This window comes from Oncorhynchus mykiss, chromosome 32, assembly GCF_013265735.2.
Source record: "Oncorhynchus mykiss isolate Arlee chromosome 32, USDA_OmykA_1.1, whole genome shotgun sequence".
NCBI lineage: Eukaryota > Metazoa > Chordata > Actinopteri > Salmoniformes > Salmonidae > Oncorhynchus > Oncorhynchus mykiss.
In genome coordinates, this window is record NC_050572.1 from 22359302 (window position 1) to 22372533 (window position 13232).

Sequence of the window (13232 nt, forward strand, 5' to 3'; positions counted from 1 at the left end):
CAGTCAGCTACAGGTATAGACAGTCAGCTACAGGTATAGACAGTCAGCTACAGGTATAGACAGTCAGCTACAGGTATAGACAGTCAGCTGCAGAAACAAACCCAGTCAGAAATGTATAAAAAACAGACTTCTAGAAAGGATTGTGGATGTGACAGTGTACTTAGCATCTAGGAATCTGCCATTCTGGGGGAAAATCACTCAGTCTTGATGATGTACATAATGGTCATTACCTAGGCTAACTGGAACTGTTGTCAAATGATGACACGCTATTATGTCAGCACTTACAGAAAGTCAGGGACAAAAAGAAAGGAGCACGACTGACTCATGACCTCAGCCCTGAGAGCCAAAACGACTTCATAGGAAAATGTGGTCAAAGGGTTTTGAAAACAATACTTAATGAAAGAGAAGATGCGATGAATTACTCAGTTATATGTGATGCAACTCCAGACATTTCCCATGCTGAGCCAAATGTATTATTGGTGAGATATGTACACGAAGATAGAGTTCAGGGAACAGGTGAGTTGCAAATAATTGACGTTTTCTTGATTTTAAAGACTTTGCTAGAAAGTCTTATGCAAAAGGAAGAAGAGGGTTAGCCTTGTTTATAAGAATTGGTAATAAATGATTTAATCTGAAACATTGGATCATTGGTCATTTCTTCATTAAAACTGACTACAATTCATTACAAAATAAGTCACCAATTACGTAGTTATTTATAATAAAGCATCTTACAAATCTCATGACACAGCCGCTTTTGTTAACATTAGGTACCAAAAATGTGTGCAATGCTGTTAATTTAGGCAAAGCATGAAGGTGGAAACTAGAATCTGCTCAATTGTAGTATAGAGCAGCTGAAGCTTATAGTTATTAAATGTACTAATAACACATTGTTCAGTATGTTATTTTAATCTGAAACATTCTGATTTCTATGTTAGGGGCCCGGTAGGTTTTTAGTTTTTTTCTCCATGCTCCTGCCTACAGAGAGATGAACCTAGAGAAGAGTTCACAAAACACAAGCAGACACACAGAGCCTGTAACGGCAGATTTCCTCTTCGTCTGAAGAGGAGTAAGGATCGGACCAAGATGCAGCGTGGTAAGTGTTCATGACGATTTATTAAAAACGAACTGAACACTGAAATACAAAACAATAAACGATGTGATGAAAACCGAAACAGTTCTGTGTGGCGACAAACACTCACACGGAAACAAACAGTGAAACCCAGGCTACCTAAGTATGATTCTCAATCAGAGACAACTAACGACACCTGCCTCTGATTGAGAGCCATACTAGGCTGAACACAAAAACCAACATAGAAAAACAAACAGACTGCCCACCCCAACTCACGCCCTGACCATACTAAATAAAGACAAAACAATGGAAATAAAAGGTCAGAACGTGACAGAGCCCCAGTACAGCAACACCCAACCAAATCATGAGAAGACAAAGTTAATTAATTACTTGACACATTGGAAAGAACTAATAAAAAAAACAAAGCCAACTGTAATGCTATTTGACCATAAACAGAGAGTACACAGGGGCTGAATACCTGACCAAGGAAAGCTTTGTATATGTACAGACTCAGTGGCAGACATGGCTCTCAAGAGAAGACAGGCTATGTGCCCACTACCCACAAAATGAGGTGGAAACTGAGCTGCACTTCCTAACCTCCTGCCAAATGTATGGCCATATTAGAGACATATTTTCCTCAGATTAAACAGACCCACAAAGAATTTGAAAACAATTACACATTTTGATAAACTCATATCTATTGGGTGAAATACCAGTGTGCCATCACAGCAGCAAGATTTGTGACCTGTTTCCACAAGAAAAGGGCAACCAGTGAAGAACAAACACCATTGTAAATACAACCTATATTGATCCGTCTATTTATTTTCCCTTTCGTACTTTAACTATTTGCACATTGTTAATTAATATAGCCAGTAATATAACATTAAGTGTTATGTTTACTGCTAATTTCTGATTGTTCATTTAATTTTTGTTGCATCTATTGCACTTTCTTTGGCAATGTAAACAAGTTTCCCATGCCAATAAAGTCTTTTGAATTGAAGAGTGCGAGAGAGTGACATTACTCTCTTTCTGCAATGTTACAGCGCCTCACAGAGGAGTAAGTGAGCACACACACACACATCTTTCTATCATGCTGTTATTCATGGGCCATACATTTAGAGCTTGGGGGAAAGTAGCACACACACACACACACACACACACACACACACAAAGAGAGACATCTGGGGGCATGGCATGTCTCCCTTCCCAAAGGCATTGTGGGAGTATGTATTGCTATAGTAATCCTCCAATATCTGAGGTGACAAGAAAATAATGATCTATAGTTTACTGTCATTTTCATCTTTCTCTCAACTTCCCCGAGGGGGTACAATGAGATTATATACATAAATACAAATTGTATTGCAAAGCCCACCCACCTAAGAGAGAGGAGGTGGTTTGTGCAATAGCCAAATACCTAGGTTTTTATCTCAGTTGGTTACCATGGACTTGAATCAAATGTATTTATAAAGCTCTTTTTACATCAGCAGATGTCAAAGTGCTATCCAGAAACCCAGCCTAAAAATCCAAACAGCAAGCAATGCAGATGTAGAAGCACAGTAGCTAGGAAAAACTCCCTAGAAAGGCAGGAATCTAGGGATAAACCTAGAGAGGAACCAGGCTCTGAGGGGTGGCCAGCCCTCTTCTGGCTGTGCCGGGTGTAGAATGGTGATGGACGTTAAGGTTTGTCTTTACAGTAGGTGAAAGTGTGTGTGTGTGTAAGTGGGTAGAGGAAGCCTTGTAGTGCTCTGTGAATTCACTAAACTAATACTGTATAGCTCCTCATAGCAATAGCCCTCCTCTTTATTCAATTATATAACCACACATCCACGTCAGATGGGAGAGTAGTGACCAGACTCAGACAGGCTCCTAGTAGTCTGCCTGTAGGAAGAAGAAGTGTGTGTGTTCCTTGGCCCTGCTCTGTATTCCATAATAATTCCAGTGTTACTTGTAGTGTGTTATGACCTGGGCTCCTCTATATTCAGCTGCCCCTGTGGTGAGCTTCTGGAACACTTTCCACACTCCCACAACCATACTCAGGGAGGGAGAGGGGTGAGAGTGTCTGTGCATGTGTGTCTGTCTGTGTGTGTGTGTGTGTGTGTGTGTGTATCTGTGTGACAGATTGCTAATTGCTTTTTAAATACAGCTCACCACACACACACAATAGGATGTGTTTTTTCACAGACATCTTTACACTTATGGGAGCAGCTAGACAGGCCAGAATCCATAGACTAACAGCTGCAACTACACACACAAATATCTGATACACACAAGGCCACAAAGAAACACGAGAGAGAAAGAGGAGAGAGAGAGAGAGAGGGGAGAGTTGAGGATTTATGAAAGCAGCTGAGAAGTGACAGCCAGGATGGACAAGCAACAACAAAAAAACGAGTGAACAAGAAAAAGAGAGAGGAAGAAAGGAAAGTAAAAACCCTGCAATGCTGCTGCAGACGATGATGTCACCCTGACTCGACCACAGCAAACGGACACGGGTGGAGGGATGGGCCACTTTCTGTTTTTTCTCTCTGCTCTCTCTCTCTCTCTTTCCCGCCCTCACTCTTCAAAAAACGTAGCTGTCTTTAACCATTACTTTACCATTCAAACCAAAGAGGGGAGAGCGGAATAGTGCATCTAGATACTCTATAAAGATACTTCCTCTCCTGATCAAAAGGCAGAATCTGAAATGGCCATTATTTCCTTTGGTCGGAGCACCAAGTGGTACACCATAAATAAAGGAACCGGTTGCCATTTTAGATGATCCACCCTAAACGTTTGGCATACTCGTCAGCTGGATGAGGGCGGAGCCTGTCGGTGTGTAAAGCCACACGTGAAAAGGGTCCCCAGTATGGACGTTATCCTCCTCCAACACATCTGCATGTTTTATTCCCAGTTTTACAAAGTCTGTCACTCAAACCGGCCAGGCAGCATGTGGAACTAGCTCCTCTGCTAACCCACCTCCAGCTAAGCTACGCCAAAACAGATGCTAATTACATTGTGAAAGACAAGAATTAGCCCCATAATCCTATGCTATCGAAATTAAGCTAACCAAGGCTAAGAGATATTTTTTGGGCAACAAAAAAAACAATTGCTTTTGAGGAGTGGTGCTAAGCCAGGCCAATGTATGCTAAACTAAGAAGCTAGCAGCTCCTCCTGTGTGAGCTGGTGTCCTGTGTCGGTTTGTGTGTGTGTGGCTTAGAGAGAATTCAAATAAAATGTTACTTTACACCTGTTAACGAAGCATGTGACGACAAACAGTGAAATGCTTACTTACAGGCCCTTAAAAATGCTGAGAAAAAAAAGAGAAATAATTTAAAAGTAATAACACGTAATAATAAATGTTATAAAATATATAAAATTAGTAACGCTATACAAAACATTAAGAACATCTGCTCTATCGATGACAGACCGACCAGGTGAAGCCAGGTGAAAGATATGATTCCTTAGATGTCACTTGTTAAATCCATTTCAAATCAGTGTAGATGAAGTGGAGGATAAAGTTAAAAATATATATATTTTGAAGCCTTGAGACATGGATTGTATATTTGAGTCATTCAGGAGGGTGACAAAAACATGTAAATGCCTTTGAACAGAGTAGTAGGTACCAGGCGCACCAGTTTGTGTCAAGAACTGCAGCACTACTGGGTTTTTCACACTTAACAGTTACCTATGTGTATCAAGAATAGTCCACCACCCAAAGGACATCCAGCCAACTTGACACAAGTGGGAAGCATTGGAGTACATGGGCCAGCATCCCTGTGGAATGCTTTCAAAACCTTTTAGTGTCCACGACCCGACGAAATTAGGCTGTTCGGGAAGGTGCCCCTAATGTTTTGTACAGTCAGTGTATATACAGGTACCAGTACCGAGTTGAGGTAGATATGTACACTACCGTTCAAAAGTTTGGGGTCACTTAGAAATGTCCTTGTTTTTGAAAGAAAAGCCATTTTTTGTCAATTAAAATAACAACAAATTGATCAGAAATACAGTGTAGGCATTGTTAATGTTGTAAATTACTATTGTAGCTGGAAACGGCAGATGTTTTATGGAGTATCTACATAGGCGTACAGAGGCCCATTATGTTGACGTTGAGACTGGTGATGCACTAGTCTTTTCTCCTTTGTGTGGCCATAATGCCCCGTAAAAAAAACTGCCTTTTGCGGTCAGTGGCTGTTGTGCCCTTGGGCTGAATATAATAATTATAATTCCCTTCCCTTTCTCACAGGCTACAAGTGAAGACAGACACATCGGGGAAGCCACTGCGTGCGTCCTTATCCAATTCCGACGTGCATATTGAAAGAACTGTCCACATTTACTTTTCGTCAGTCAACAAGATGAGTAGGTCTAACGAACAGCAAAAGCACTAGCCTATGTCAATCTACTATCCCCCATAGTACAAAAGTTGACCTACTCTATTCTGTGCAATAAATAAATATTACAAACATACGTCTGGGACAGTTTTGGGATGCGATAGATCCCAAATGAATACAACCACTGAGCCTGACGCAACAGATGAGAACATTAATCTTAAAATGTTGATAAACTACTAGGCCATTTCTTCACATTATAAGTGCAGCAATAAGCACATGGTAGTAGGCTATAAGTGTGAATGTTCCATTAGCAGAAAACATCATTCTCAAAAGGGAACCCAAATGTGATTATGCATGTAATGCTTTTATTATAAAATGTCAAATTGATATGGTGAAACTATAACCAGTTAGGCTCTACACCCTTTGTAAAGCGGATTAATGTGCTTCATTTTAAGAAGTTATTTGGCCACTTTAGTTGTGATACAAACCTTATCAAAACATATAGGCCTACATGAGGTGTGCTACTGTGAGTTGAAAAAGGTCGCAAAAAAAAAAAGCACGCACTGTTTCTTGCCTTAAACTGGGCATCATTCACAAGTGATCATTGTCACCCATCAAAATATTATTGATTTAATATTGCATTTACATATACTAAATAATATTTGTGAAATGCGTTTTGATTTAGAATGGACCAATACATGTCATCTGTGCACTTAAATAGCGAATGGAGGACGGTTTTCATGCCAGCCAGGTAGGCTATACTCCAGTTGTAAAGATTGATTTGATTTAAAGACAATCAATCAATCAATGTGCTTAATATAAATATAGTAGGCCTAGCCTATAGAAAGCTCCTCTTTTTTTCAATAGAAGCCAGTACTCTGTTTTTTCACACAATTGCATAGCCTATAGAAATGTTGCGCCACATGAGCTCATGGGCTCTCATGAAGTGTTAGATTTTCGATTACATTTGCATTGAGGGTGATTAGAGGGACAATAGAGTGCTGAGTACCAGGCAGTTAGTAAGTTTGGTAGGCTACTAATGACCAGCAGAAGCATCAGAACTTGGAGAAGCCTAATTACCGTGACTAAACAGTCATGTGGAATTTGACTACCGTCATGACTCGTGACCGCTGGTGTGGTGGTAATACGGTCACCGTAACAGCCCTAGTGTGGACCATGATCGATCTTTAGTGATGTGGACACCGAGTAACTTGAAGCTCTCGACCCGATACACTACAGCCCTGTCGATGCGAATGGGGGTATGCTTGGCCCTCTTTTTCCTGTAGTCCACGATCAGCACCTTTGTCTTGCTAACATTGAGGCAGAGTTTGTAGTCCTCTGACCTCTCTGACCTCCTCCCTATCGGCTGTCTAATTGTTGTTGGTGAACATAAATGTTCCTCTTGTCCAGGTGGGAAAGGGCAGTGTAGAGTGCAATAGAGATGGCATCATCTGTGGATTTGTTTGGGCGATATGTGAATTGGAGTGGGTCCAGAGTGTCTGAGATGATGGTGTTGAAGTGAGCCATGACCAGCCTTTCAAAGCACCTCATGGCTAGAGACGTGAGTGCTACTGAGCTGCTTTTCCGTTCTTGGACACAGGGACTACGGTGGTCTGCTTGAAACATGTAGGTTTTACATACTGGGTTAGGGAGAGGCTGAAAATGTCCTGGTAATCTGCCTTTTGAATGTTAACCTGTTTAAAAAGGTTTTACTCACATCGGCTACGAAGAGAGTGTTCACACAGTCGTCTGGAACAGCTGGTGGTTTCATGCATGGTTGAGTGTTGCTTGCCTCAAAGCAAGCATATAAGGCATTTAGCTCGTCTGGTAGGCTCGCGTCACTGGGCAGCCCGCCCTTTGTAAATCCGTGATAGTTTGCAAGCCCTGCCACATCCGCCGAGCATCAGAGCCGGCGTAGTAGAATTCAATCTTAGTCCTGTATTGAAGCTTTTCCTGTTTATGGTTCGTCGGAGGTCGTTGCAGGATTTCTAATAAGCATCCGGATTAATGTCACGCTCCTTGAAAGCTAGTCTTTAGCTCAGTGTGGCTGTTTCCTGTAATCCATGGCTTCTGGTTGGGATATGTACGTACGGTCACTGTGGGGATGATGTCGTTGGTGCACTTATTAATGAAGCCGGTGACTGACAAGGTAAACTCCTCAATCCTGGAACATGACCACAACACAGCAGTAAAATAACGGTCAGAGACTCTCATATGCAGATAACATCTATGCTGGCTGGGTAGCATACAGGTTTTTAGCAAATGTTCGAAAAAGGCCCCATTCAGAAAAGATAGTGTCAAATCCAATGCTCTTCAGATCTGCTTCCATGCATTTGTGACAGTAACATGACCACCCCCAGCAGTGAAGGAGAGAGAGAGAGAGAGGATAGAGGGAGTATGGGGGGATATTTGGGTGAGGAGTTACTCAGGCCAGAAAGTCAAATGATAGATTGGCTGTAGCTATGGATCCCTTCAATCTATGTCTGGCATCTACAGAATCCTACATGAGCAAGTGACAAAGGGTCAAATAATCCTGTGTTACGGAGTGTGTGTCCTTGTTAATGAACTTGACAAATCTGTTGGTTTTTCTTCCTGTGAATGATGACATGGCGTCGTGTTCACGGTCAAAATCTGAACAAGGCCAGTATGTATCATTTCAAGGAAAATAAGGCAAGACCAAATCAATCTCTGCTGCGTGTGAAAGCCTACGTCATCGGTCTCTCTTTATGTAGGACTGGACTCAAACAGACACATCACAGGCTGCGGATTACAGAGGGCTCCAGGAGGTGAAGTGAACATTAGTTCCTTGCAGTCACAAAGCAATTTACAGACACACACACTATAAACACGTACAAACATGCACAGAAGAGAAATGTGTGCATGTGTGTCAGTCAGTATATGCCCGTTGCCAGGACAGATGGAGAGGGAGGTATGGAGAGCAGAGACGTTCTCTTCATACCATCTCTCACTCAAACATGTTGATATGATGATCCAGAGCATGTTAAAGTGCTAATCTCATAATGGTTATGGTCCGGATTAAACTCATGATCTGAAGTCAGCTGTTACAGGGGCCTCATGGGGGCCCAGGGAGAGAATGGGTCAGGCTGGTTTGGGTAATGGTACGTTTGAGATAGCATAGAGGGCGGGCCTAAATACATTGCATCACTGGCCTTTTCCAACTGAGGCCTGTGTTGGAATTCCCGGTATTCCCATAAACTGGTTCCCATTCTCCAGAGTAGAGCAGGGAGGATATGGGAATAGAGAGGTGAACTGTTTGGATAACAAACAATTATTCAAACAATAATCGTGGCATTTGTTTCAACAGTAACCTGGGGAAAATATTCTGCACTATCATGAACAGCAGATTACTGCACTCAGTGAAATCAAATTGGATTAATACCTAATTATAAAACATCAGACCATTTTAATACCCTACACACCCTAATTGAAAAATATGTTTTTCTTTTCATATTTAAAAAATAAACATTTTCTCCTGCTTTGTAGATTTCCAAAAAGCTTTTTGATTCAATTTGGCATGAAGGCATTTTATTCAAACTAATTACAAAATGGTGTGGGAGTAAAAACAGATGACATCATCAAATCAATGTACAGAAATAACAAGTGAGCAGTCAAAATTGGAGATAAACATACAGATGTATTTTCCCACAGGTGTGGAGTAAAACAGGGGAACAACTTGAGCTCAAGTCTATTTAATATCTATATAAATCAATTGGCTAAAACACTTGAGCAATCAACAGTCCCTGGTCTCACTCTTAACACAGAAATAAACTGCTTCCTGTATGCAGATGATCTGGTGCTTCTGTCCCCCACAAAAGACGAGCTAGAGCAACAGTTCTGTTACACCTGGGCACTGACAGCCAATCTAAAAAAAATACTAATATTATATTACAAAAAAGGTCCAGATGACAGGGAAAGTATTCAGACCCCTTGACTTTTTCCACAATTTGTTACGTTACAGCCTTCTTCTAAAATGTATTAAATAATCCCACCCCCCTAAATCTACACACAATACCCCTTAATGACAAAGCAAAAACAGGTTCAATATTTATGCAAATTCATGAAAAATACAAAACTGAAATATGACATTTACGTAAGTATTCAGACACTTCACTTAGAACTTTGTTGAAGCACCTTTGGCAGCGATTACAGCTTCCAGTCTTCTTGGGTATGACACTACAAGCTTGGCACACTTGTATTTGGGGAGTTTCTCCCATTCTTCCTTGCAGATCCTCTCAAGTTCTGTCAGATTGGATGGGGAGCGTCACCGCACAGCTACTTTCGGGTCTCTTCAGAGATGTTCGATCGGCCTCAAATCTGGGCTCTGGCTGGGCCACTCAAGGACATTCAGAGACTTGTCCTGAAGCAACTCTTGTGTTGTCTTGGCTGTGTGCATAGGGTTGTTGTCCTGTTGGAAGGTGAATCTTTGCCCCAGTCTGAGGTCTTGAGCAGGTTTTCATCAAGGATCTCTCTGTACTTTGCTCCGTTCATCTTTCCCTCGATCCTGACTAGTCTCCCAGTCCCTGCTGCTGAAAAACATCCCCACAGCATGATGCTGCCACCACCATGCTTCACTGTAGGGATGGTGCCAGGTTTCCTCCAGACATGACGCTTGGAATTCAGGCCAAAGAGTTCAATCTTGGTTTCATCAGACCAGATAATCTTGTTTCTCATGGTATGAGAGTCCTTTAGGTGCCCTTTGGCAAACTCCAAGTGGGCCGTCATGTGCCTTATGTCTGGCCACTAACAAAAAGGCCTGATTGGTGTAGTGCTGCAGAGATGGTCGTCCTTCTGGAAGTTTCTCCCATCTCTACAGAGGAGCTCTGGAGCTATGTCAGAGTGACCATTGGGTTCTTCGTCATCTCCCTGACCAAGGCCCTTCTCCCCTGATTGCTCAGTTTGGCTGGGCGGCCAGTACTAGGAAGAGTCTTGGTGGTTCCAAACTTCTTCCATTGAAGAATGATGGAGGTCACGTTGTTCTTGGGGACCTTGAATGCTGCAGAAATGTTTTGGTACCCTTCCCCAAATCTGTGCCTCGACACAATCCTGTCTCAGACCTCTACGGACAATTTCTTCGACCTCATTGCTCTAACATGCATTGCCACCTGTGGGACCGTATATAGACAGGTGTGTGCTTTTCCAAATCCTGTCCAATCAATTGAATTTACCACAGATAGACTCCAATCAAGTTGTAGAAACATCTAAAGGGTGATCAATGGAAACAGGATGCACCGGAACTCAATTTCAAGTTTCATAGCAAAGAGTCTGAATACTTCATGTAAATAAAAAGATATGTTCTTGATTTTTTATACTTGTGCAAAAATAATCATTTCCACCACCCATGTTGGCGAGAAAAATAAATAAAACCCCCTCAAAGTACATCCCGTGGCTAGAAGACACTAGAAAATAATGAAGTACTGTCAGACAGTACATGAGGCAGACTATCTGACAGAACTATACAGACTTATGAGCAAGTTGTTCCCCCAAATTTAAAACAAATACAAAAATGATTCAACAAAAACAGAAAATCCAATAACTATTGGGAGAAAAACCCATGTGCCATATTCCCTACAAAAATTGTAGCTTCCTGCTACAACCGCAGGGACAGCCAGTAGAACGACCAGCCAGAGCAAAAAACATTTCTACTGTCACTACGTCCTGACGGAGAAGATTGTCACTAGAGAGAGTCTCTCTCTCCCCCTCTCCCTCTCCCCATTTTGGTTTTCAGTTTTTCAGGGCTTAAGCACTCTCAATCTCTTCCTCCCTCCACCGTTCTCTCTACTAGTTCATCAACCAGATTGTTGTTAGTAATTATTTACTAGACACAATGCACTCTCTCACACTCCCGCTCTCTCTTTTTCCCGTCTTTCTCTCTCTCGGTCTTGTTGCCAGCTACTCTACCCCCCATTAGCCTAGTTTGGTAACTTTGATTGACATCCGATTCTCCCAACTCCCAGCCCCACGGAGGAGATTTGATTGGTCGGTGAAACAGAGGGGGTGATCCTATTGGCTCGGGAGACTGAGGGGGCGATCTTATTGGCTGATGGCCAGGCTGATCAGCCACAGCTGCAGCACTTTAACAATGCCCTTACTGTGGGTACAGCTGACACACATCATAAAAAAATATAGAAAAAATACAAATAATAATAATTGCCCATCTGTGCTAGTGACAAGCATTAATAATAGATTTCAAAACGTTCCATCGGTCTGTCCCAGGCTCTCTCTTCCCTGCTTACCTCTCACTCCCTCTCTTTCACCCCTATTCCTTCTCTCTCCCTATGAACATCCCGTTTTCCCCAGAATGTCAGTTGCCAGTTGAATCTCGCCATCTCTCCCCGTCACATTCTCTCCATTCGACCAGACTTCTAATAACAGGGTAGAGTAAGAGACTGAGACACAGGATGAGAAGAGAGAGAGAGAGAGAGAAACAGCCCACCCGAGCCCCTCACACTAAACATATGTCTGTCAGGGACCAAAGTCACAACCAGGGTTACGTAACACTATCTCTCCATCCATCCCCCTCTCCTCCCTCCCTCCCCCTATCCCAGTGTGACCAGCGAGAGAAAGAGCAAACCACCAGATGGACTGGTTTCAACCTTTAGATCTTAGAAGACATCATTTATTTTAACCCCTTTATAGGGCAGACCAGTGACATCACTGCTGAATGACTCGACCTATAACCCTGCCTAAAAACAAGGAAGTAAAACAAATCAGTTTTAGACCAGACTGGAGAGATGAGGGGGACACTTCAGCAGATCCCAGTCAAAACACACACACTAAACACATGCTGCTACAACAGACAGACATCAATGGAAGATCCCAGTCAAAACACACACACGAAACACATGCTGCTAAAACAGACAGACATCAATGGAAGATCCCAGACAAAACAGTGAAACAAAACGAGAGAAAGTGGAAGGGAGGGTAGAAGATCACAGGAACACACAGAATGCGGGTGTGTGTGTGTCATCCTACCTGGTAGCTGACTGGACAAGTCTCCTTTGGGCTCTTTTGGGAGGGAACCATCTGGAAGAGGGAGAGAAAAAGTGAAGAGACAAAGAGAGAGATCATTATTAGGTAGTCGGTTCTGTGTGTCTTTACCAAGCTAATCAACGCCAGGCCTGGACAGATCTATCAGGGACTGGTTCAGACCTGAGACACCAGCGGTGTATTCATTAGGAACCAAACGGAAGAAAAATGGGACAAACCTACCTGTATTTGTCCAATATAAACTAATTTGAATTGTAAACAGTTTTCTGCTGCAAAACCTTTTTCAACAGTTGCACTAATAAATAGACCCAAAGTGTGTGCATACCTGGCCTGGCATGAATCAATCCATTAACTACCAGTAAAAAGCCCTCCTGTTCTGTGGAAGACAGCTAACATGCTAATGCACTAGCTAACCAATACACCACTATACACATGCTGTAAACATCAACAACCCTTTTGTCTGACGAGTCACTAGGACATTATTCCCTGAGTGTGTGTGTGTGTCTGAACACATGCTCTCTCTGACACACTTCCTGTGGATGCTGTGTCCTTATTGCTGAGTGATGGGACACATGAGGGTGGTAGTGAATCGCAGTGTTTTACACACACACACACACACACACACACACACGCAACAGAAATAAGAAATGGAGGAAGGTGTGAAAACAGAGGGATGGATGGAGGAGGGAGATAAAAGGTTAAGAGTAGTCTCCACTCATGGGATTTCTCCCTACGACAGGCAGGCAGGTTCAGACCTTGGACACCAGTGGTGTATCCATTCAGAACGAGACAGACGTTATATTGAAAAGACCAAACATGAACACACAGAACATACTAACAGTACCAGCAGC

The 13232-nt window shown here is 42.4% G+C and overlaps 1 protein-coding gene across 4 annotated transcripts in view; it reads right to left on the reverse strand.

Annotated features, from left to right (window-relative positions):
- Window positions 1-13232, reverse strand: part of LOC110489404 (triple functional domain protein) — a 131704-nt gene that overhangs the window by 102354 nt on the left and 16118 nt on the right. For all 4 annotated transcript variants that reach the window (XM_036970826.1, XM_036970825.1, XM_036970828.1 and 1 more), the window contains exon 2: window positions 12367-12417. In XM_036970826.1, coding sequence (XP_036826721.1) covers window positions 12367-12417 — 51 coding nt within the window. The remainder of the gene's footprint in view (window positions 1-12366; window positions 12418-13232) is intronic.